Source organism: Puma concolor, chromosome C1 (assembly GCF_028749965.1).
Source record: "Puma concolor isolate L17-30 chromosome C1, mPumCon1.1.hap2, whole genome shotgun sequence".
In the NCBI taxonomy this organism is placed as follows: domain Eukaryota; kingdom Metazoa; phylum Chordata; class Mammalia; order Carnivora; family Felidae; genus Puma; species Puma concolor.
In genome coordinates, this window is record NC_141674.1 from 46,446,563 (window position 1) to 46,470,318 (window position 23,756).

Consider the following 23,756-nt stretch of genomic DNA (forward strand, 5'->3'; position numbering starts at 1 on the left):
GGTGGGGTCCAGGACCAATAACAACATCCCAGAGAGTCATCCAGCCTCACAACAGTCCTGTTAGGGTCAGGGCTGGAGTTCCTGGGGGTCTGTTTTCAAAGCCTGTGCTCTTTGTACCCATCACTGAGCTGAATGAGATCAGCGGTGACTAAACATCCTAGTTCTGTTTACACAGGCCGCGGTGAAGTCCAATGTCCCCTTGGGCAAGAGTCCCCCAGTGCTCCTGAATCACGTACAGAGGCTGCCTTCCGCACGCCGACTGGATGGGGGGCCGAAATCTGGGCCTGGCCTAGCACTGGCTTGTGGCAGTGTCACACAGCTTGATGTTTTCCATTTCCAGGAGTCCCACTGGACCCCGATGGGGTCCAGATGTAGTGGACCTGCTGGGTTCTTTGCAAGCCCACTACGCGTGGCCTTTTTCTTGGTGGTCTGTCCACTGGCTGGACCCTTAGACACTCTAAAGGCCCTGGCTGGCTCTTCTATGATCCCTCTGAGACCTGTCAACCACTTTTAAATCGGATGGGCAACTCTTCCCAGGATCGAGACATTGCCCCCTATTTGATCAGGTATAATTAAGTCTTTGGCTGGAGACTTCTGTCATGGAACAACTCAGACCTTGAGACCCCTGGACATAGTGGTTTGTGCAGTTCAACTCACCGCCACGCAGGGGGCCAGACCTCGGTCCAGGTTGGCAACCCTTCCTCAGCCTCACCATTTCCGCCTTCTGCCCCCTTCCCTCTGACTCACTGAGGAGTCCGTGCCACGTAGGCCCTGGCAAAGCTCTCTAAGTTATAACGCCTATCCAGAAGAGGGGTTCCCTTCCTCAAGCTGTAGACACAGCCGCGTAGGAGTGCAGGTCACGGGAGCCTGGCAGAAGAGAGATTTACTTACACTTACAGGTTGACTTTTTGGCACATCATAAACACCTTCCTTCTTTTGGCTGGTGGGAACCTATGGAAAAATCAAATTCGACACAGTCAAAACACTTTGATACTCCACTTTCAGAGAACAAAGCCATCACGCTTCAACTTCAAGCTGGCTCAAGTGTGTGTGAGAATGGCCCCTGAGGCCCGAGGGTCCCAAATCAAAGGGGCTTCCGCAAGTGTACAAGCAGGAGGCCAGGCTCCTTCCCTGAGGAAAGCTGGATGAGGGAGGAGTGTGCGAGTCACTTAAATGAGTGCAGGGTGTCTCTGCCATCGGGCTCCTCATGGAATCACAGGACAGGAGGCTGCAGGGACCTCAGAGGTCATATGGTGGAAAAAATAATCCTCATTTCGCCAAAGACAGAAATGAGCCTCAGAGAGGTGCTCTGACTTGTCCCAAGTGATTAAAATTAGTTTGCAGCTGAGTTTAAGCTGAGAGTCAGGTTATTTACAATATAGCAAACATCAAGGTCTCAGCATAAAGAACGGCTTCTGCTGGGATCATGGACAAGCTGTCTGATATTTACCCAAAGTGTCTTCCAAGAAAAGGGACCGTTAATGGCAGGGAAAGCGCAAAACAAGAGTCGAGAAAATTCCAATTGTTTTTTTTTTTTTAAATTTTTTTTTCAACATATTTATTTATTTTTGGGACAGAGAGAGACAGAGCATGAGTGGGGGAGGGGCAGAGAGAGAGGGAGACACAGAATCGGAAACAGGCTCCAGGCTCCGAGCCATCAGCCCAGAGCCTGACGCGGGGCTCGAACTCACGGACCGCGAGATCGTGACCTGGCTGAAGTCGGGCGCTTAACCGACTGCGCCACCCAGGCGCCCCCCAATTGTTTTTTAATATGTATCTGTATTTTCTTTCCTCCCTCTCTCCTCGTACTTCTCCATCTGGTCTTATCGGGCCACTTGGTAACGGTCACACCCTGAACAGGCCACAGCCCCTCTGAGCATCACGATCCTAAAATGGGTGTTACTGGCTCTGCTTCTGATTTGGGTTACTGTGGGAATCCAACGACAAAGTAGACAGTAAATACAGACGATTGGGAGCTGTGATACTGTGAAGTGTTAGAATGAGAGCTTCTTTTATTGCTGACACATCGTATAAATAAGGATCAGCATGTATTTTATAATATTAACAACAGTAGATAGGTTGAACACTTTTCTAATGGGCCAGTCAGGGTGTTACCCTGAAACATTCCGGATCGAGAGCAATCATGTGTGCTTCCCAGGAACCAGCACAGTGTAGCTCCTACCCCCATCTGAGGCATCAGCCTGCAGTGGTCTTCTGTCTGCTAATCTGTGTTTCTTTTCACCAGACTGGGAGCTCTTTAAGAGCAGGCACAGTGCCCAACGCTCAGTAGGCATCTGGTAGATGTCTGCTGCGTAAATGTTTCATAAGAAACGTGGGGACCAGTGAAGGAAAAGAAAAAGTGTCTTTTAGGCTTGGACCAGCTAACTATACCATTAACAAGAAGGAAGAATTTGGGCTCATTCCTCGAGACCCTGTGCTATTTCCACGCTCATCAATTTAGCTTAAAATCCTTCTAATAATCCTAAGAGCTCGGTATTAGAATCTTCACTTTAGGTGGTGAAAAACTGAGGCTCAGAGATGTTAGGGAAACTTTTCCAAAGCTTTAAAGCTAGTTAAGTGGTGAGATTCAAACCCAGCTCTTTCTGGCTACCAAACAAAATATTTATTACTAACAGCCCAAACTGACATTGACAGGGCACTTCCTAGGTGCCAGCCACTGTTCTGAGTGTTTACATGTATTTGCATGCAGTCCTCAAGACAAGTCAGTTGGGCAAGGATGACAACTGTCACAATGTTGCAGAGGAGGAAAATGAAGCCCAGAGAGCATCCTGCAGGTGGGGGGGGGGGGGGCTAGAGCTGGAGTTCTGGCAGTTCGCGTTTTAACTACTACGCGGTATAGACAGTTGCACCTCACCCCTGGTCCCACCATTCCCTAGCTGTTTTTGATTGCACCCTTTTCTCTGACATCACATTCTACACTTGCAGAAGGTTGTGCACGTTCCTGCAGAAAACGGGAGGTCCATGGCGGAGCACGGACCATACAGAAAGATGCGCTTCCTGAGCTGCTCTCGCAAACCCTAGTTTGCAGGTAGCCAATGACGAATGTAATTTCTTTGCTCCCGATAACTCAGCTCCCTCTAAAAGGAATCCTCTAAGAATGCCTACAGAGTCCTTGTTAACAAGGGCCAATAAATTACCAGCCCGCACTTGTATTTTTACTGGCTCACCCTTTCCTGAGCAACACGAACAGCATTTCTGTTCCTCGTAATTCACTGCTCACTATGGGCACTTAGCAAGTTGAACCGCAGCTGACTCTCAATTATCCCTGCAAATGGAGGAGAAGCGGCAGGATGGATAAACCCAAACTGTGCATAATTGAAAAAGCTTTGCTACTTGGTTCTCCCATGGGCGACATATCAATCTGCCTGTTTGTCCTTAAAGATTTATGTCGGGCAGGATACATTCTTGGGAGCCTTGCCTGGCTCTCTACCTGGTCGGAGCCTTCCTCTGGACTCTTGTAAGCTCTGGTACATTCTTCCACTAAAAAATAAAAGTGGCCAAGAACCTACTATGTACCAGGCTTTGTGGTTTGCCAGGGACAGTGATGGCAAACAAGCTGGATAAGGCCCCCGAGGGACCGGAGCTCCTTGTTTTACTGGGAGGAGTTGAGAAAGTAATTGGGTTACTCACACGAGTGTCAAAAGTGCTTTATCTTATATAGGAGCTATCAACCCACACTGCAGCTGCCCGTGAGCTTGTGCAGTGCAGGGCAGGTATTTTGCTAACCTGTTTCTCATCCCTGGTTACACAGGAAATGTTTAAGCACTGAACATTTACCATGTATGTGCTAAGGGCAGAAGTGTTTAAGGGACAAAGACCAGAACGTGCCTCGTGTGCTGGTTCTCACCCCTGCCTGGCTGGTCCACTCTGCCCGCAGACCATTTCAGTAATATGGCGGTGTAGAGTGATGGCAGTTCTCAACCCAAAGGAAGCGGGAGATCTGTTTAAAAAATTTTTTTAACGTGTATTTATTTTTGAGACAGAGCATGAACAGGGGAGGAGCAGAGAGAGAGGGAGACACAGAATCTGAAACAGGCTCCAGGCTCTGAGCTGTCAGCACAGAGCCCGACACAGGGCTCAAACTCACGGACCTCGAGATCATGACCTGAGCCGAAGTTGGACGCTTAACCGACTGAGCCACCCAGGCGGCCCAGGAAGCGGGAGATCTGGTTCCTAATCCTGGCTCTGCCACAGGCTGTGAGTCCTCAGAGGGCCCCTCTGTCCTCTGAGCCTCTGTTTTCTCATGTAGCTGTGGCGGGCAAGCCAGGGGGTGCCTAGACACGCGTTGAGGGTGGGGACCACGCTGTGGTCTATCACATCCCCGTGTGCCTGGCACACACTAGGTGCTCCATACACAATTGCTTCTTGAACAAAGGAGTTAATAGATGTCAAACTACTGTAAAAGCTATACATTAAGCACTATATGTACAGAAGACATTTTAGCTCAGTGACATACTAATAGTGTTAGAGAGGCAGTTTCAGGGTTGAGTGACATTGGAGCAGAGAGTTATCATTTTAAAATAACAATACTTGACACCTCACGGGCGATTAAAAATGATTTTCAAACCAAAGGACTCAGAGAATGTCTGTGTGGAAAGCCGCAATCTCGCCCGTGTGTTAACGTTAACGTACTAAAGAATTACCAGGTTTACAGCTGAGGCTCTGGCCTTGGGCGCAGCACTCAAACTGGAGGACTTGATTTTCTTCCATTTAAAACGATAGCCATCATAGCTGTGCTTATCTTACTGAGTTACTGCAAGGGTCAAAATCAGGTGAGGTGTAAAAAACCCTTGTACTGCAAGGTTCTGTGTTGCTTTAGAAAGATGACTGATAACTTTTTCTGATGCGCGCAAAAAGAAAGACAATTACTATTATTAATCCAGTTTGGAAAATGAGACTACTGATCCTCAAAGAGAGGTTCCATTTACTCAAGAGTCTCTCCCTCCCTCATGCCGGAGTTATAAATAGCAAAGTCAAGTGAGGCTGCAACTTTCCGCTAGGCTCTCTGACAAGATGAGGCGACCAAGTCATGTTCTGCTTCACTTAATATAACATCATAAGACCTCGTGAACAGCATCTGATATTGACAAAGTTCTCAGGAAGTAGAGGAACTACCATTTACACAGAACCTACTACGTACCAAGAGCTTTACACCTTCACATCCCTTCTAGAGGCAGATAATGCAGCATTCCTAATTTTATAGACTGGGAGATCGGGATACAGAAGTTAGCACTTGATCCAAGGCCACAAAACGGCTAAAGGATTAGGCCCCAGGTCTGTCTGCCTCATTCCTCATTCTGGAAAGCAGGGGATGGGATTAAAATCTGAGACTACCCTGGGCCAAGCTGAAGACTTGGAGATACTGTAGTCTCCTCAGGATGAATAGCTGTGGAATAATCAGAGGCCCTCAAAACACAAAGAAGAGTGCGGCTCCCTAATCACAGCTCCTTAAAAGCTCAGCTTTATCTTTGGGCCCAAGAGCTTATCTTGTGTTGAGCAAATGGAGGCCCAGCTGACTGGCAAAGCAAGAGAGGAGAAGAGAGGGTGATAAAATATTCATTTCCTTAAACGGTACCTTCCTGCTAATGATGGACAGCCGGAAAGATCCGGAGGTCACAACTGTTAAAACAAGTGTGATTTTTAGATAGTGACTTGGAGCCTACGCAGAATCTAATCGTGAAACTCTGCATCAGGATATTCCGGCTGAGAAGAGCCCGGGGATTCATGCATTTACCGGGGTCAGAGAGACTTGGCTGGGAGTGGGAGTTCTGCCTCTTGGAGCTCTGTGACCTTGGGCAAGACATCTTATCTGTGTGAGCCTCAGGGTTCCATCTGTAAGGTGGGAATGAGGGTTCAAGCCACACGGTCTTGTTGTGAGAGATAGGATATTGCATGTAAACCCCATTCATGGAGCCCTCAATAAATGTTACCCCTCTCCCCTCCCCGCCCCCCCCCCCCCCACAATTTCTAAGAGTCTTGTTGCCCTGTAAAGCAAGCGAACATGTTTCTCTAAAGAATCGCTGTCCTCTGATAGGCACTAGCTGCAAAAGGCAGCAAAGGACCTCGCCTAAGAGACTCTTCAGTCTTAGTCGCTCAGTTTACAGGTGAGTAAACTGAGGCTCAGAGAAGGAAAAGAACTTGAGTTGGTACTTGGACTAGGATTCCGAATCCACACACTGTGTGACTCAGGATGAAGCCTCTTCTCTACATCCTTCACACGAACTTGCTTCATTCTCATGCCAACGTGTGAGTTACAGGGAAACTAGTCCCCTATCTTACCACTGGGGAAACTGAGGCTCATAGAGGGCAAGTGTCTTGCACACTACCACTCAGCCAAAGATAGTTGGTGACACAGCCAGAACTGGAACCCAGTTCTCTGCTCGCCTAAACCAGTTCTTCCCACACACAGGATGTCCCACACCCCCAGCCGTCCCCCACGGGGGCCCGCAGGTGCCACTAACTACGGCTTGGCTGGGATTCAGAAACTTTGCACTGAAAAGCCTCATTTTGTCTTACAAGGTGCTTTTTCTTCAGGGGATGACTGGTTAATGGTTTCTTTTGGCCTCATATTCAGACACCGCAAGGTTGTAATAATTTAAAATCTGAGGGGGGCCAGGGCGGCTCAGTCGGTTGGGCATCCAACTTCGGCTCAGGTCATGATCTCATGGTCCGTGAGTTCGAGCCCCGTGTTGGGCTCTGTGCTGACAGCTCAGAGCCTGGAGCCTGTTTCAGATTCTGTGTCTCCCTCTCTCTCTGCCCCTGCCTGCTCACACTCTGTCTCTGTCTCTCAAGAAGTGAATAAACATTAAAAATCAATCCATCAAAATAAAATCTGAGAACAAAAATGTAAGTTTTCCATTTAAAGACAGAAACTGTGTGAGCGCGGACTTTAAACAAGACTTCAGAGCACAACCTTACACTTGCATCCAATCTAGACCGATCCAGGGGAGAGAAAGACGATGATCACTCCATGGGCCTGGTTTACACTGAGCTACTGGTAGAGCTGATGTTATACTTTGGTCATTTACAATTCTGTGCATTTGACGGAAACTGGAAATCTATTTGACTTTCATTACATAAGTAATGCGTGCCCAAGGCAGAATAGCAGACCACATAACTGAGTGAGTTAAGGAAGTTAAAATCACTTATTAAATACATTAAATTTTTTCCCCTTCTTCCATGATGTTTATATTTCAAATTAAGGCTGAATTTCTAATTAGTGACAAATTGGATGCTGTCATATTTACCTGATGTGTGGCTATGGTGCAGTTTCTCTAACTCTGATGGGCAAGCAAGGGGGAGGTCCGGTGAGTTGTACCTTCACTCACGTGGGGTCTGATCGCTGCTCTAAATGGCTGTACAGCCCCCAGGAAGTCACTCAGCTTCTCTGGGCCTCAGCTCCCCCTCATAAAAGTGGGATTAAATACCTACTTTATAGCATGTGCGCGAGAATGGAGTGAGTCAAAATGTGTGTGTGGGGTTTTTCACAGAAGCAGACACTGAAGAATATTAATTTACCTTCCCTTCAGGAGGGGTGAAACTTGGAGCTGTACTTTCTTTTATTCAGTTAATATTTCCAGTGCTGTGTTCCGAAGGTGTTTGCTTTGGAGTTTGTCCTTCATTTTCAGTAGTGCTTTTAAAAGAAATGTGATGAACACATTCTTTTGAGAAGCGAAGGACCCTTCTGTATCATGGACAACAACCCTCCAATGGGTTACATTACTAAAATGGAATGTCTGATTCTCGAGTCAATTGAACATAGTTAAGATCCATTAACAATTAAAACAACGCACTCAAGTGGCCATTAAGCATTTCCACAGCAAGGTGTGAAAACTTCTGGTCAGTTGGTAAACGCCAACCACATGAAGTTGTCTTCCATGAGCCTGAATGACAGAAAGAGCTATGTGACCATGAGAAGGGAGCGCCCTCGGTTCTGCAGACCCTTCAGAGCATTTACTGGTATCGGTGCAATGGTAAGAGAGAGAAGCGATTTTATACCTGATAAATGTTTTCTTCCGTTTCGGGATCACGGATTGGCTCGTGTCCAGCCTCAAACACAATGTACTATTACGGAGCGGCCAGAGAGGAAAGGTCAGAGGGGAAGGAGAGAGAGGAAAAAAAAAGGCATTTGGAATTCAGGATACAAATCTCAGTGAGCATTAAAGAAACAGTCACAACAGAAAATACCCTCAAGAGACAAGTGGATTACGGAAACACTACGGGTGCCTTGCACACCTCTGCCTTTTCTTACAAAAACGGCAAGGGTCTGATGGTCAGTGGTACAGGAGTGATTGCACGGGCCCCTGCACATCTTTGGGGAGATGTAACTTCTTCATTCAATGGCATTTTATCTCAGTAAGGTCTGCAAGTGCTTCATTGCTGAGTGGGAATGACATCTCCTGGGAACATCTGGGATCCCAACTTCATAATCTGGGTGACATCTGCTGCCCCCCTTTGCTTCCCTAAAGCTCCTAACTCAGCTTTGAAGTGCTCAGAAACCCCAAACCTCCGCATCCCATAAATAGCACCTTATTTTACATTCTTAGTTTTAAATACTGAAACTCAATTTCTTTTCCCCTGTGCACGTTTCAGACTTTAAAGGACTGAGCCATTTCAAATAGGGCAATATTCTTCATTCCCTGTGAGCCAGTTGCCCAGGGCAGAGCTCACATTCTCGACAAATCCTCGCCCTCAGCATTCTATAGCCAGGGCATGCCGTTAGGCGTATCTTTGGCTTTTTTTGGTCACATATGCTAGAAACCTCTACTTTGTGTTACTCATATTATATTACTCATTTTATACATATGGTTTTATTTTTGTCATAGCTGTACCAGCTTTCTGTGTGGAAACAGATATGTGTGGCACACACACACATATAACTCATAAGTTTCAGGTTTTCTTTTATGTCCTGCAAGTTCATTTTCTCACTCTTTTCTCTCCTTGGGAGTAAGTATGAGTGGGTTGGGGTTGGTGGTGGGAGGCATCCTCTTCCCTTTTCTCTGCATCTGTTTGTACACAGCACACACTTGGATCCAAGAGAAGCCATCTCTCTAGCCACACCTGGGCTGCGAGCTTGAGAGTCCAGGGATAGTTACTACCTGGGACATCTCTAGGATCTCCCTTACTCTCCTCCCAACAGCCCCTATGGCACGATCCAGACAATCAGAGGGGCCAGAGAGATCTCTCCCCACAGCCTTCCCAAAGCTTACAGACTGCCCTTTGGGCTTGCACTCAAATGTCACCCAAACTCACTCCCCATCCCCAGTTCCTAACTCAGAGAAGCCTCCACGTGAACTTGGAATATACAAGAGACTCCTGAAAACATCCAGTTCTGAGAATCAAACTTTTACAGATAGTGGAGGGGGCTGGGGCAGGGGCAGGAAGGAGGAAACCTATCTCAAGATCCCATGTTATGGATGCCAGCCAAATTTCTGTTCATTTTTTATGGAAATTCACTTCTGGAGAGGCTGGCAGCCTGCACCCTTGGAAATAATCTCGGTCCCTTCTCCAGGTTCTGCCGTCAGGGGATTCTTCAGGGCTCTGACAAAGTGTCTGTAGCACAGGCCTCGCCATTCCTGACCCTAAAACCCCGATGGGTTTCAGAAATTACCTGGTATACAGGATCTTCAACATCCTCTTCCAAAATTGTCTACAGCAGAGCAAGTGAAGGGAGGTTGAAAAGCAGAAGATATAAAGGAAGAGGTGTGAGATTGTGTTCAGAAATCACAGGACAGTACAGAAACCAGCTCTGGGTAGGACAGGCTGCTGGGTCATTTTAGGGAGAAAACACACAGGAAAAAAAAAAAAAAAGGAAAAGAAAACTCTTGCAGCCACCCCCACCCCCACGCCCACTATCAACAACAGCAAAAGCAATTGCATTTCTTCTGTTCTCCTGCCCAGAAATCTTCTTCGGGATTCAAGATTTCACTTTCTCTCACATGTTCAGGATTTCAGAGAATAAAAGATCATCTCTAACGGCTTGTGCTCGGTGCCTGAAATTTACACGGGAACCTTTCATCTTTGTTTATTTCTACTTGGCAGCGGGAGGACAGGACCTGACTGTCAGTTTTCACATCTGTTTATTTGAAGTCCTAGTCTTCCCTGGTACTCGGGTAAATTCACAGGTATACCTGATACACAGCTTGTTCACATTGCTTATCCTTTTGTGCCTTTTTTTCCAACTCTTCTCGTTGCTTCAATTCGTAAATCAGTTGAAAGAGATCTCTCAAGTCCAGAATAACAGGTTCAGCCTGGAGTAGAAGGTGGGATGAAGCGCATTAGTAAGGGAATGGTATAAAGGCAGAAGCAGCCCGGCCCACTTTTGCCTTTGCCTGGTACAACCCGCAGCCCTTCCTTTTCCTATTAAACTGAGAGCATTCCGTCTTTAATTAATTCTACCTTGTTTATATTGGTTTAGCAAATTGCATCTAGGCTAAAGTTCATTTCTTCGACTAATTATATTTGCAAATTCATAATAATCATAAGCATAAAAGGCACTGCTTTTATTTATTAGTAATTCTAAATACAATAAAATTAGGGTAGGCCTTATGCAAAACAGCTATTTGTTTTCTCTTATTTTCTTTTTAAATGAGGCTATGAACACAAGGAAACTTATTTGTGTAGTGTGCCTCCATCCAGCTTAATCAGAAAGGAAAATAATTAGTCATTACGAAATACCCATTAGGGAGAAACACGACCGGATGGGCTGGAGCAAGCTTCCTTGCTCCGAGGCTATCTGAGCATCAGCATCGCTCCGTCTTACATCAGAGGCGGCCTTCAAACACCAACAGCGTGACTGCACGCGCTGTCCCCTAAAGCTACCAGGAAAGGCGCCCTCCTTGGATGGGGATACTCACCGCCTGGGCTGTTTTTATGGCGACAAATCTGTGATTCCCTTCCTTCCCACAAACGTATCCAAAGGCCCGGTGGTCTGTGATGTCCTTTGCAATGTAGGAAATTTCATGAACAGCATGATGATGCTGAAGGGCCTATCAGAGACAAAAGGAAGAACATATTTCATGGGACTTTCCCTTCGAGCTGTTGATCAATAAGAGATGCGTTTCAGCTACGTGTGAACAGGCCCGAAGGGCTTTGGAAAAGCTGTTGGGTCCAGATGGAAGGAAAAAAGAGCTGCGCCTGCCCTTGAGGGGTGGAGGCTTTCCTCCATGGTCTTAGTGCTGTGACCAGGCAGACAAACAGGGCTGCTCATATGCTGAATGAGCGTCCGTGGCCGTGGCTTCCATTAAGCTTGCCAGGGCCAGTCAGTCTAGTTCAAGGTGCAGGCTTCTGCGACAGCTCTCTTTGTGACACAGCCCCACTGAAGTTCCGGCTTGATATTTAATACATTTCCGTCCCCAGGGCCTCTGCTTGCCGTGGTGGAAAAGTACAGGGAGTACCGTTCGGTGTCACAGAACTATGCACTTGTATGGTTACAACCCTTTTTTGACCGATGGTGACACAGTGTCTCAGGGAACAAACACCTTCTTCTGTCTTGTCCAGAGTCACCATCTGGGCTAGAGGTAGATGCCGTCAGTTCTCGAGCTCTTCCTGGGCTGGTCCCTCTGTTTGCCACGTCCATTCTTCTACCCATTTGCCTGAATCCTCCCATTCCCTTTCAAAAGGACATTTGAGGGGCGCCTGGATGGCTCCGTTGGTTAAGTGTCCAACTCTTGGTTTTGGCTCAGGTCATGAGGTCACGGTTTTGTGGGTTCGAGCCCCCGGTTGGGATCTATGCTGCCAGCTTGGGATTTCCTCTCTCTCTCTCTCTCTCTCTCTCTCTTGCTTTCGCTCGCAATCTGCCCCTCCCCCACTCGCACTATGTCTGTCTCTCTCAAAATAAATAAATAAACAAACGTAAAAAAAAAAAAAAGACATTTGAATAGCACCACCTCTGTGAAATCTTCCCTGAATGAGGCTTGCTTTTCCTCCTCTGCAGAAATAATTCCATAGAACTTCGGTCTCTACTGACACGGCAATTCCTAATGGAGTCCTCACACACAGCTCCCTGGGTTCTTGCTTTCCAGACCTTCCTACTCTGATATATTTACCTGGCTCCTTGTCTGTCTTCACAGGATCCATCTTCCTTAACTCTGTCTTCCTAGAACCTTGTGCTATGTTTGACCCATAGTTCCTGAACTCAAGTAAATCAGGATAGTTGATCAGTAATTTGGTAATCTTTTGAAGCTGATCTTCCCACCTTTATTATCTAAGCTTCAACAAAGAATGCTTGCCATCCTATTGGTGATGGCCATCTGTAGGACCATTTTCCTATATTAAACCTACACAAAGCAACACTTAGTACTCTGTGTAAAGGCTTGCGCAGGTAGCTGGGCATTATATGATGTGCTTAAAGTCCTTATAAGGGGCCTTTTCATTAAATTACATATTAAGAGCCTTGTATTCTGGCCACTTTGTGAGCACAATGCACTCCCTGCACCTCTCTGGACCTTTGTTTCTTCTTCTATCCAATGAGAAGTTTGTACCAGATCAATGGCTCCTAACTCAAAGCCCTGGGTCTACTTGCATCATTAAAGGTAATAAAAAGAAGTCCTAAGCAGTTTTCAACATTTCAAAAAGCTAAGCAGAAATTTGTAACTACTCTTAATTAAGACTACACATGTGCATGCAAATGAAAATGCCAAGTTCTTTTCGAAATGTATCAGGTTTATGTTGTACTCCTTAGAATCATCTCTGAGGAGATTCTCTTTGGCATTTACTTATGGGTTTGAATAATTCAAGTAGGAAAGTGAATGATTATAAATACCCTTTTTTTTTGGTTGGACAAAATCTTCCCTGTTACCGAGTCCACGGAAGGAGGGAGACATGTAACACAAAGGGAACTTAATCATGAACATGGTAGGAATCACTGGAGTAGATGTTCTGGAAGGTCTGGTCCTATCACCCAAGATCCTTTAGCCATTAGGACCTTGAACCACACGGCCAGTCTCTTAGGTCAGTGGACATCTAGTCTCATGATGGTCATCACCTTAGTTCCTGGACTACTGGCCCTGGCCTTCCAAAACACCCATTCCCACACTGCTACGATCTTTCTAGGTTTCTGACCTCATGAATCATTTCTGCAGTAGAATTTGCTGTTGCACCTTGACCTTCTAGACTCTGATCACTCATTAACCTCTCTGACTGCTCTTGTGACTCTCCCTTCTGGTCGTGACTTGCCCAGGTTTTCCACTGACCGCTGCACATCATGCTTGGTGGGTGGTGTCACTGTCTAGTCACCTAACTGGCCACAAGACAACTGTGTAATTCTAGTGAATTCTGACCCAAATAAAGTTGGCGGGGAAGGAAATGTTTGTTAGTGGAAGACCAAGAATCCATTTATTCTTGTTTTATTAAGTGGACATGCTTAGCTAGTGGAGGAAAATTGCTCAAAGAGTGGTAGCTTTTTCATAGTGTTAATGATGTAAAATTGATGAGATTTATATTCACACAACATGGGTGTATTGATTTATAGGCTTTTGTGAACTAGAATGGTATGCAGCAGGGGAAAGTGGAAGACAAAGACATTCTCTTTCTCCCCCTTTCCTCAAAGTATTTCTCTCTCTGCATAACGTGGAGAATGTTATCCACGTTTCCTATTAAATCAAAGTTTGACGACAGTACCTTATTGATTGCCAAGTGGAATATTGCTCTAAAATTAAACTGTGATTAGAAGTCTTCCTGGTGGAATTAGATTTGGAGAAGACTGTGCAAGGGTAAAATATCACCTACTATGCAAGACAGCAGATGGAGTTGCTTTAATTTATCTGGGAATCCTCATTAAGTGTTTTAAAATCAAAACATTTTTAACGCCTGATGATACCTAATATTGCCTCGCGAAGTATAGCTCTGTGCGTGCCTGAAGTGCCTAAAGATGTCTGTAACATGATCTTTTCCCACAGTTAATTTTATGTTATGTTAAATAGGATTGCTGTGAAAGTGGCTCATTTATTTGGAAACTAAGCATCATTGAGGGGATATGTCTCCACTTTCTCCAACCTCAACTGTGCAGATACAGCACAGATAACTTGGAGATACAAACACATCAGAATCCTGATAATCCCTATGGTCATATTACTGCATTCATCGTGGCAACTGCAAGAATCTTGCAAATACTTGTTCACTGAGGCTCAAAACTGCTCCATGTCTTCTAGATTTTATGAGCACAGCCAAAGCCAAAGGAACCTTGAACATCCTATTGTTTGGCTGCATTTATGAAAGGACTCAGGGTCACAGAGAGTTCTGGAGGGACCAGTCCTGAATGCAGCCCTCATTCTCCCTATGAAGGATAATGGAGCATTGACAAGAGGAAGCAAGATCATGTAGAATCGAGGTCTCCACTCCTTAGACTCCTGCCTCCCCAGTCCAACAACAAAACCATGATCCCTGAAAAGCCTGGATGAGGAAGGGGAGAGTTGGCCAAGGAGGGAGAGTTGGCCAAGGAGGCAGAGTTGAAGCTGTTCCAGATTCTTGCAGGTATCTGAGGTCAGAGAGGGTCATAAATCAGAAGGTTTGGAAGAGAGGCTGGTTTGCTATAAGGATCTCAAAGAAAAAGGTCAAGACAGCATGTTCTGGAAGCAAGCTCTCATGAGCTTGTGACTATCTGTGATGTTCACTGAGCAGTCAGGCTGGAAAGATGTGGTGACACCCTTGGCCATGGGAAATAAAGATTGTTTCATCCCAGGAGGGTTTCTGTGGGGAGGTCCTGGGCATCACAAGTTGTTCTGGAGGGCATAGGGAACACTGGGCCAGAGGACGAGGGAGCGGGGAGGAAAGGGAGAGTCTGGTCTTCCTTCTTCCACATTTCCTTAGGGAAACAGTTTGTCGTAGGAAAACTTAGTCTAGATATTGAGGTACCGCCCCAAATCTAAGCAGGTATTTGCTTTTAAAAGTAGTCTTCAACGACACCCTGTTTCTCTGCTACCACTTTATTCTTCTCCCATTCAGAACCCTCCCTGTTGTATTACGGATGAAAGTTGTTACTGAAGAATTCTAAGGATAGACCAGAGATTAAACTTCTCAGTCTGGTCTGATCTTCCTCCCATCACTGAACTTCAGGGGAGCCAGGCTACAGATAGTCTGAAGAGCCCATCCCTGCCGCCTTCGGTTCTGTACTTCTGGGCCTGTGTGCCACTGTTCACATTTTCCCTGTCGATCACCCTCTTCATCCCCATCACCAATCCTTCAGTGACTCCATGTAACTAAATCATACATATGCTCCCAGGCTAGTTCCAACAGCGTGCTCATCCAGGGAACCTTCCCTGACCCCTCCATTTCCCTCCATTTCCCAGTGGTAATTCCTGTCCCTAGACCTCAGTGCCTTGTATTTGTTCTCCTATCTAGGATGCTTCATTTTGTTTCACATTTACCCATTCATCCACTTCTTCATACCATGTGTATTTACTGAGTACCTGTTATGTTCCAGGTCTCATGCTTAGTCCTACATCCATCTAGATTCTTAAAACATAGTCCCTTCCCTGAGGACCTTGCAATCTCATAAAAACACGCAGGATAAGAAACCAATGACCACGATATAATAAGATGAGCTTATATTAAAGGTGTGCATAGGGTGTTACATTGGCTCAGAGCAGGGATGGGGAAGGGCGTCAGGAAGACTTGACAAAGCAGCTGGCCTTGAACTGAATCTCAAAGGCTAAGGGCAAGTCCCCAGAAAATCATGGGAAAGGGCAGTCTAGGCAGAAAGAACCGAACATTCACAGGAAAAAATACCCACCAGGACTCAGGGGAGTCAACAAACAAAGCAAAACAAAACAAAACCTCTGTGCACCTGTTTTCTTTCTACTTTGGGGTTGTTAGCTTGTTGAGAGAAAGATCCGTGTCTAATTCTTCTCAGCCTCCTCCCAGCTCCTAATACTGTTCCTTTTGAACAGTAAGTGCTAAATAACGTTTGATGAGCTACAGAAGGAAGGAAGGAAGAGCCACGCCATCTGAAGACACGCACTGCATGAGGTAGTTGCTCAATAAATGCTCGATGAATGACTGAATCAGGTTAATTCATGACATTTCACACAAGACTCGTTCTGTGAACAGAAGGTTTCTTATCTGATCATCATTAAATCTTTTTTTTTTTTTCCCTTAGCATTTCTATGAGCCATTTACCAATGTTTAAATGAAGTATCAAATTGTTTGGAGGGTTACCATCTGACAGAATAAATTACAGAGGAGACTTAATTTGTAGTACGGTTCAATACAACCAATTAAATACAGTATGGATTGGAAAGTCATCTACTCAGACTTTACCACTAGCTTTTTTTTTTAAAGAATAAATTCTACCCTATTTAGCCTTCATATTATTTGTGTGTATGTGTGTGTGTACAGGAGTGTGTGCTTTCTCGAGGCAGTATCAGTCACAGGGAAATATACACCAGGCTTCAAGTGAGTTAAAACAAAACAGAAAAGCAGATACGCAGATAGACACAGAATAAAAATAGACACATGAAAAATACACTGCTTCACACCACAGACAATTACAGTAGTTAAAACCTCACAAGACAAAGGCAGGCCCAGGCTCATTATAAAGGCCTTTCTCTTTTCTAACATATTTTTGGATGCGTGTGCTGCATCACAGTGCCAACGAGGCTGGGAAGCAACCTCTGTACCACCCCCAGGCGCCCCATCATGAAATGCTCAGTGGAGCTGGTCAGAGTAAAGTCTTCCTTGAGGTCCCACCCTGAAATCTTCTAGAAGGTGTAATTCAAGGACAAAACCCAATTTCCAAACATTTAGTCTCTAGCTGCAAGGGCACTGTGATAGCAGAGGGAAGAATATGGACTCTGGAGCCAAAGAGAACACAATTCAAATCTAAGCATTATCATTTACCAGACGGGTAGCTTCAGGCACCTCTTTCTAACTTTCTGAGCCTTATTTTCTCTTTTTGTACGACATGCAGAATGATAAAGAACCTGAAAGTTTGTTGGAAATATTAAACTAATTCATATAAAACAGACCAGATATAAATGAAATGTCATGTTTTCCCCACCAGAATGAAAAAAAAAAAAAAGAAAGAAAGAAAAGAAAATACCTAGTGTTGACAGAAGTGTGGGGAAATATACTTTCTTTGGCTACTAGTTTTCTATGTGTTCACTGGGGATAATAATAATAACTCTCTCATGGTCCTGTTAGGAGGATAGATGACTTACGGATAGGTAAAGGGCTTGGAACAGTGTGAAACACGTAGCAAGGGCTGTGTAGATTTTGGCCATTATGGTTACTTTTATTGTTTGTGGGAGTTTGATTTGGTGCAACTTTTCTGGAGGGTAGACTGGCTGTGTATTTCAAAGCCTTAAAGACATGTATAAACTTTGACCCATGATTCTTCTTGCAGGGATTCAATTATCTGTAAATAATGTAAGATGTGTGTGGGCAAAGGCTCGGACACAAGCTATTCCCCACCGTGCTATAAGAAATAGTGACAAATTAGGAATGTTTGAAAGGTTGAGCACTAACTGGTTGTAGAAATTGCATTGTGATATACGATGAAAGAATACGCGGTAACTGGAAATCATCTGGAGAAGTGTTAGGAATTTTCGGCATGGAAACATAGTCATGATATTCTGTGGAATTAGAGAAAACATCTTGCAAAATAGTATGTTCAATATGATCCTGTTTTTGGAAAAAGAGCATGCATACCCATAAATATGTATAAAGTGTCTAGAAGTATGTTCAACAAAATCTTAATGAGAGCTCTCTCTTGAGTGGTGGAATTACCAGTGATTTTCAGAATCTGACTTTTTGCTTATTTATACTAAGTAAAAAATTACACTTCAGTTAATTACATAAATACTAAGCGTTAAATAAGTATTAGAATATTAATAAGTATACAAGGGCGCCTGGGTGGCTCAGTCGGTTGAGCATTTGACTCCTGATTTTGGGTCAGGGCATGATCTCACTGTTTGTGGGATTGAGCCCCATGTCAGGCTCTGCACTGTCAGCATGGAGCCTGCTCGGAATTTTCTCTCTCCCTCTCTCTCTGCTCCTCCCCCGCTCTCTCTCAAAATGAATAAATAAGCTTACAAAAATATTGATAAGTATTAAAGAAAGAACATAAGATGCTTCTTTCTTATTTGGATTCAGTGAATAATGTGTGCACTGCTGTCTATAGGTTTCTACACTCGTCCTGGAGTCCACTCAGCCTCCATCACTCTCCACCTCCACAACTGCATCTTGTCAAGTGCACCCCCCAATGTCTTTCACTCTCTCCATTTCTCTCCATCTCCACTACCAGACCCAGGTCACAGCTATTTCCAGCCTGTATAAAAGCGGCAACCTCAGTCCCCACCCATCCACTTCTGAGAACCTCTGCTACGATCATTCCACCACAGATGAAGGGATTGAGAGAAAATCTTGGCAACTCTGATCAAGGCTATCTCATAGGTAAAATACATCAAAGACTGCCCAAAGGCTCTTCAGGTAAAGACCAAAATCTTTGCGAGGGCCTCTGTCCACCTCCCCGGCGTGTCTCGCCATGGCTCCCTTGCTTCCTACAACCCTGGCGGCCATTATTCAGACTCTCGGAAGCGCTGCCCTCCCACCTCAGGGTTTTGCACAGGCTACTCTGTCCACCTAGGGCACTCAACTCCTCCTTCTTCAGATCTCAGCAGAGATGCCTGTTCCCCTCTCCAGTCTTCCCTGACTTTCCAGTAGGGACCTGGTTCCCATGCCACACGTCTTCTTAGCTTGCTGGACTTTTCCACGTGGGGCAACTGTTGAGTTTGTCACTATGGATATGGACACATACACATAATAGCTCCAGGATGGCACCAACGATACCATTTTTTCCTTATCTCATCCTGAGCATCAAATACAGTGCCTGACATAGAGCAAGCAAGCAGTACATATATATTTTTTGTTGTTAAAGTTTACCATTTTAACCATCTTTAAATATACAGTTTTGTGGCATGAAGTGCATTCACACTGGTCTGCAGCCATCACCAGCACCTATCTCTAGACTTTGCCATCTTCTCAAGTTGACAGTCTGTACCATTAAATACTAACCCACTCCTCTCTTCCCCCAGCCCTTGGCAACTACCTTCTCCTTCCCGTCTCTATGAGTTTGTCAGTACATATTCTTAATGAATAACTTGAATGAATCTGTCAGCAGGACTCTGAATCCAAGTCTCTCCTTGAACCTCCCACTCTAACCCACTGCCTCTAGGGATGTCTTCCTCACTAAGACTTTACTTCCTTAGCTGTTAAAATGAGGAGGCTGTATGCAGTAAGTAGTCAGGTCCTGTTTTGCTCCAGATGCTTTTTAAAATTTTATTATTTTTTAATGTTTATTCATCAAAAAAAATTTTTTTAACATTTTATTTACTTTTGAGAGAGACAGAGACAGAGTGAGAGCAGGTGAGGGGCAGAAAGAGAGGGAGACAAAGAATCCGAAGCAGGCTCCAGGCTCCCAGCTGCCAGCACCAGAGCCTAATGTGGGGCTTGAACCCACAAACCACAAGATCATGACCTGAGCCAAAGTCAGACACTTAACCGATGGAGCCACCCAGGTGCCCCAATGTTTATTCATTTTTGAGAGAAAGAGAAAGCATGAGTGAGGGAGGGGCAGAAGAGAGGAAGACACAGAATCTGAAGCAGGCTTCAGGCTCTGAGCTTTCAGCACAGAGCCTGACGTGGGGCTCAAACTCATGAACTTCAAGATCATGACCTGAGCTGAAGTTGGACGCTTAACCAACTGAGCCACCTAGGTGTCCCTGCTCCAGACACTTCTTCGATTCCTCTTTAAATTTTATAACAACACAGCATCTATAAAAGGCAGCTTCTTCTTAGGTCTCAAAACATGTTATAGACACACAGCTCTGCAGTATCTACAATAGGCAAATTATGGAAGCAGCCCAAGTGTCCACTGACTGACTGATGAGTGCATAAAGATGATGTGATATATGTATGTGTGTGTGTATATATGTGTGTATATATACATATATATGGATATGATATTATGTTATATATATTATTTTTATTTTATCATTTTATATATTATTATATGATATTATATATCTATAATGGAATATTACTCAGCCATAAAAAAGATGAAATCTTGCCATTTGCACTGACATGAATGGAGCTACAGAGTATTATGCTAAGCAAAATAAGTCAGAGAAAAACAAATTCTACATGATTTCACTCATATATGGAATTTAAGAAGGAAAACAAATGAGGAAAGGGGGGAAAAGAGAGGGAGAGAGACAGGCATACCAAGAAAGAGACTCTTAACTATAGAGAACAAACTGATGGTTACCAGATGGGCGATGGGTGGGGGTGGGGATGGGTGAAATAGGTGATAGAGATTAAGGAGAGCACTTGCTGTGATGAGCACCGGGTTTTGTATGGAAGTGTTGAATCACTATATTATACACCTGACAATAATACAACATGGTATGCTAACTAACTGGGCTTTAAATAAAAATTAAAAAAAGAACACGCTACACACAAAAGAATTAACACCCAGTAAATACACAGCTCTAGAAAGATGTGAATGAAGTCCTTGCCTAAAAATAGGGAGACGAACTAGTTAACTGAGAGCATTCTAGACCTATGATTTGGACCTAAACTTGTCTAAGAGGCAAAGTGGAGCCAGGTATGCCTAATCAATTAGCAATCACAAAAGTGACAACGAAGCAGGTTTCTGTTCCAAAGACATGAAAACCACCTTAAACAGGAAACTGGCTTCCATGTGAAACACTAGTTTCCTAACACTGGGGTTCCATCAAAATTCCACATCCCATAACTATGGACAGTCAGGGTTGGCAGCGGATTAGACTACTGTCCTCTTTCAATTCACATCCGTCCCCCACAGCCCTTTGGTACCAGGCACTCTGGGATGACCAAGGGACACTCTGCGCTCTCAAAAGTCAACAATAAGTGCATGTGTGTGGAAGGGAGGGGCTCCTTTTCTGCTAAGCACTTGGAGTAGTTTGCGTATTGCGCTGTCCTATTCTCATTTCCAAAAGGCATGTAGTGTGGTGGAAGGATCTGAATCTCAGCTTTGTGGCCATGGGCAAGTCACCTTATGTCACCAAGCCTCAGTTTTCTTCACCTGTAAAATGGGAATGATGGCTTCCTCATAGGGAGGAAATGAGGAAGATCACGTCAAATGCCTAACAGTATATCTGGTAGATGATGGACTCTTAATTCTTCAGCTATTTTCCCCCGTCAACTGAGTTTAAGATTCTCAATCTACTGGACTACACAGTGTCCAATCACCAAGCATGCTTCCCTCAGGTAAGGACTTCCTTAGAGCTGACAGGATAATAGTCTTTGAGTATACAAAGGCTGGTGAGAACCAGAGTCTACTGGGAAATCAAGTTACCAGAAGAGCAAGAGAAGCTGAGAGTTAGGGAAGAGTCAGTCTCCCTCTCCCTCCCTCCCTCCCTCTCCCTCCCTCCCTCCCTCTCTCCCTCCCTCCATTCCCTCCTTCCTTCCTTTCCTTCATTCCTTCCCTCCCTCCTGCCTTGTTTCCTTCCTTGTTTCCTTCCTTCCTTCCTTCCTTCCTTCCTTCCTTCCTTCCTTCCTTCCTTCCTTCCTTCCTTCCTGTGAGTGGGGCGTGGGGCAGTGCAAGAGGGAGAACCTTAGGCAGGCTCCATGCGCAGCACAGAGGCTGATGCAGGCTTGATCCCACGACCCTGGGATCTTGACCTGAGCCGAAATCAAGAGTCGAACACTTAACCAAGTGAGCCACCCAGGCGCCCCAGGGAGAGCTTCAAACGTTACGTGGAAGAATCCAGATGGTGCCATCCTGGAAAATTTAACTCTGTAGTTTTCAGTTATATAAATCAGTGGATTCCTTTTGTGGTTCAAGACAGTTGGAGGTGAATTTTGTATTACTTGCAAGTAAGATTTCTGAACAATATAGTGATCATCATTTCCCTGTCTCAGGAGGAAGCAAGCTCAGAAAGAAGTGATGTGCCCAAGGAACGGCAGCTGACATGAGCTTTTAGCAAGTCTCATTGACACTCAAGTCTATGCCTGGTTTATGGTTAGTAGTATTTAATCCTGGAACTGCAATTTTGAATTTGCTTTGGGTATATATTAGGATAAAACAAATACATGAGGATAGTGTTATTAGAAAGCAAGATTTTCAGTGCAAGAAAAACGAGATACAAATATGAAAGAAATAAACAGACAATTTTAAGTTTGAATTGGAAATATCACTATGAACTCATGACTTTAAAAGTAGACTCCTACCACCGCTCACGTAAAGGGCCCAGAAGCAATGAAACCCCAGCAGCAATGAACACGCCTAATGTGGCTACTTATTATCTTGCGATCTAGTTATCTATTGATCTCTAACCTAGCTAAAGAGAAAGAGTCAGAGAAAGCAAATATGGCAAAAGGGGGAATGTTCTGTTTGTTGGAACGCTTCCTAACATGCCGGAACCTCCCACTCTCCCTCCCTCTCAGAACAGGAGAAACCAAGGCCCTGGACATTTCAAGAGCTTAATTGAAAGTAGGCTGCAGACAAAAGGGCTTTATCAAGTCAACCTCAGGCAACCGTGGGTCCAAAACATAAGGGGGCCATTTAGCTCTCTTAGAAGTGCTCACAGCTAGAGCTCCCAGTCCCTTCGTTCCTTGTTGCCTTCCTACAGCCCGCATAAATGAACATCAGCCGGTACCTCTCTATTTTTAACAACATTTCAAAAGTTCAGGTTGAATACATATGGGAACAACTTATACTTCTGAAACTCTGCGGAAAAAAATCCCAAACTTAGAAGATCCTCTAAATACGCATAGGAATTCAGATTTTATTTTCATTGTATTAAAAAGAAAAGGTACTACTCTGAGGGCCTCTTCTGTGCTCTGCACCCTGCCAGGCACTCGACACATGCAATCCGCACTGACTCCACTCAACAACCTTCCCTGTTGTTTCTTCTCCTTTTACTGCTGAAGCAACTGAGACACAGAGAGGTTGGATAACTCACCCCAGGTCACACGGCTAAGGTAGACTGACCCTGGATTACGGCTTGTATGCCCCTGCAGCCTCTGTGCACTAAATACAGCTTTGGATGTACTTTAACTGCTTATGTTCTCATTCTCCTAAAATTCTTATTTTTATTTCTGTTTCTTTCTGCATGAAGAGGCCTAATAACCATGGTAGGTGTTTAGTAATATAACCAATGATTTCGACATTTTAGCTTATGGTGTAAAATTATTGTAGCAAGTAGGTAAATGAGTGTGCATGAATGGAAATGAAACAGCATGTTTTGCTACAAGTCACTGCAGAAATGAGGTCATTATATTTAATGGAAAATTACTTTTTGTATTGTAACCAGTCTGAAATTAACCTCTGCTTTGGTCACAATGAAATCTTGCACGCCAGACAGAAACTTACAAAAAAGGACGCTTTGACTAAATAAAATGCAGCCAATGGAAAGAACACCAGATCAGGAGGCAGTGAGATGGCTGTATTTCAGGTCCTGGTATCTTCATTTATAAACCGAGATGGGTAGCTGGTGGTGGTGGTGGGTAATATGGTTTCTAAGATCTATTTTGCTAAGACACCTTGGTGCTAGGGCAACACATGACTTTGAAAAGCCACAGGTTGGCCTCTGAAATCTAGATCCATTATAGACTATTTGTGTCAACTTGGGCAAATCACCTCACTTCTCTGAACCTGGCACTCTCATCTATAACTCCATCAGATTGGGTGAGAGAACTAAAATAGATCATTCTGTTAAAATTCCTAGTATCCTGCCTGGTACCTAGTGATGCTT

The 23,756-nt window shown here is 44.6% G+C and overlaps 1 protein-coding gene across 18 annotated transcripts in view; it reads right to left on the bottom strand.

Annotated features, from left to right (window-relative positions):
- Positions 1-23,756, bottom strand: part of DAB1 (DAB adaptor protein 1) — a 1,146,801-nt gene that overhangs the window by 59,457 nt on the left and 1,063,588 nt on the right. For 11 of the 18 annotated variants that reach the window (XM_086717103.1, XM_086717108.1, XM_086717109.1 and 8 more), the window contains 5 exons: positions 10,878-11,009; positions 10,152-10,271; positions 9,632-9,670; positions 8,020-8,085; positions 892-951 (listed from right to left, as the gene is read on the bottom strand). In XM_086717103.1, coding sequence (XP_086573229.1) covers positions 892-951; positions 8,020-8,085; positions 9,632-9,670; positions 10,152-10,271; positions 10,878-11,009 — 417 coding nt within the window. The remainder of the gene's footprint in view (positions 1-891; positions 952-8,019; positions 8,086-9,631; positions 9,671-10,151; positions 10,272-10,877; positions 11,010-23,756) is intronic. The other 7 variants (XM_086717113.1, XM_086717111.1, XM_086717114.1 and 4 more) reach the window with 3 other exon arrangements.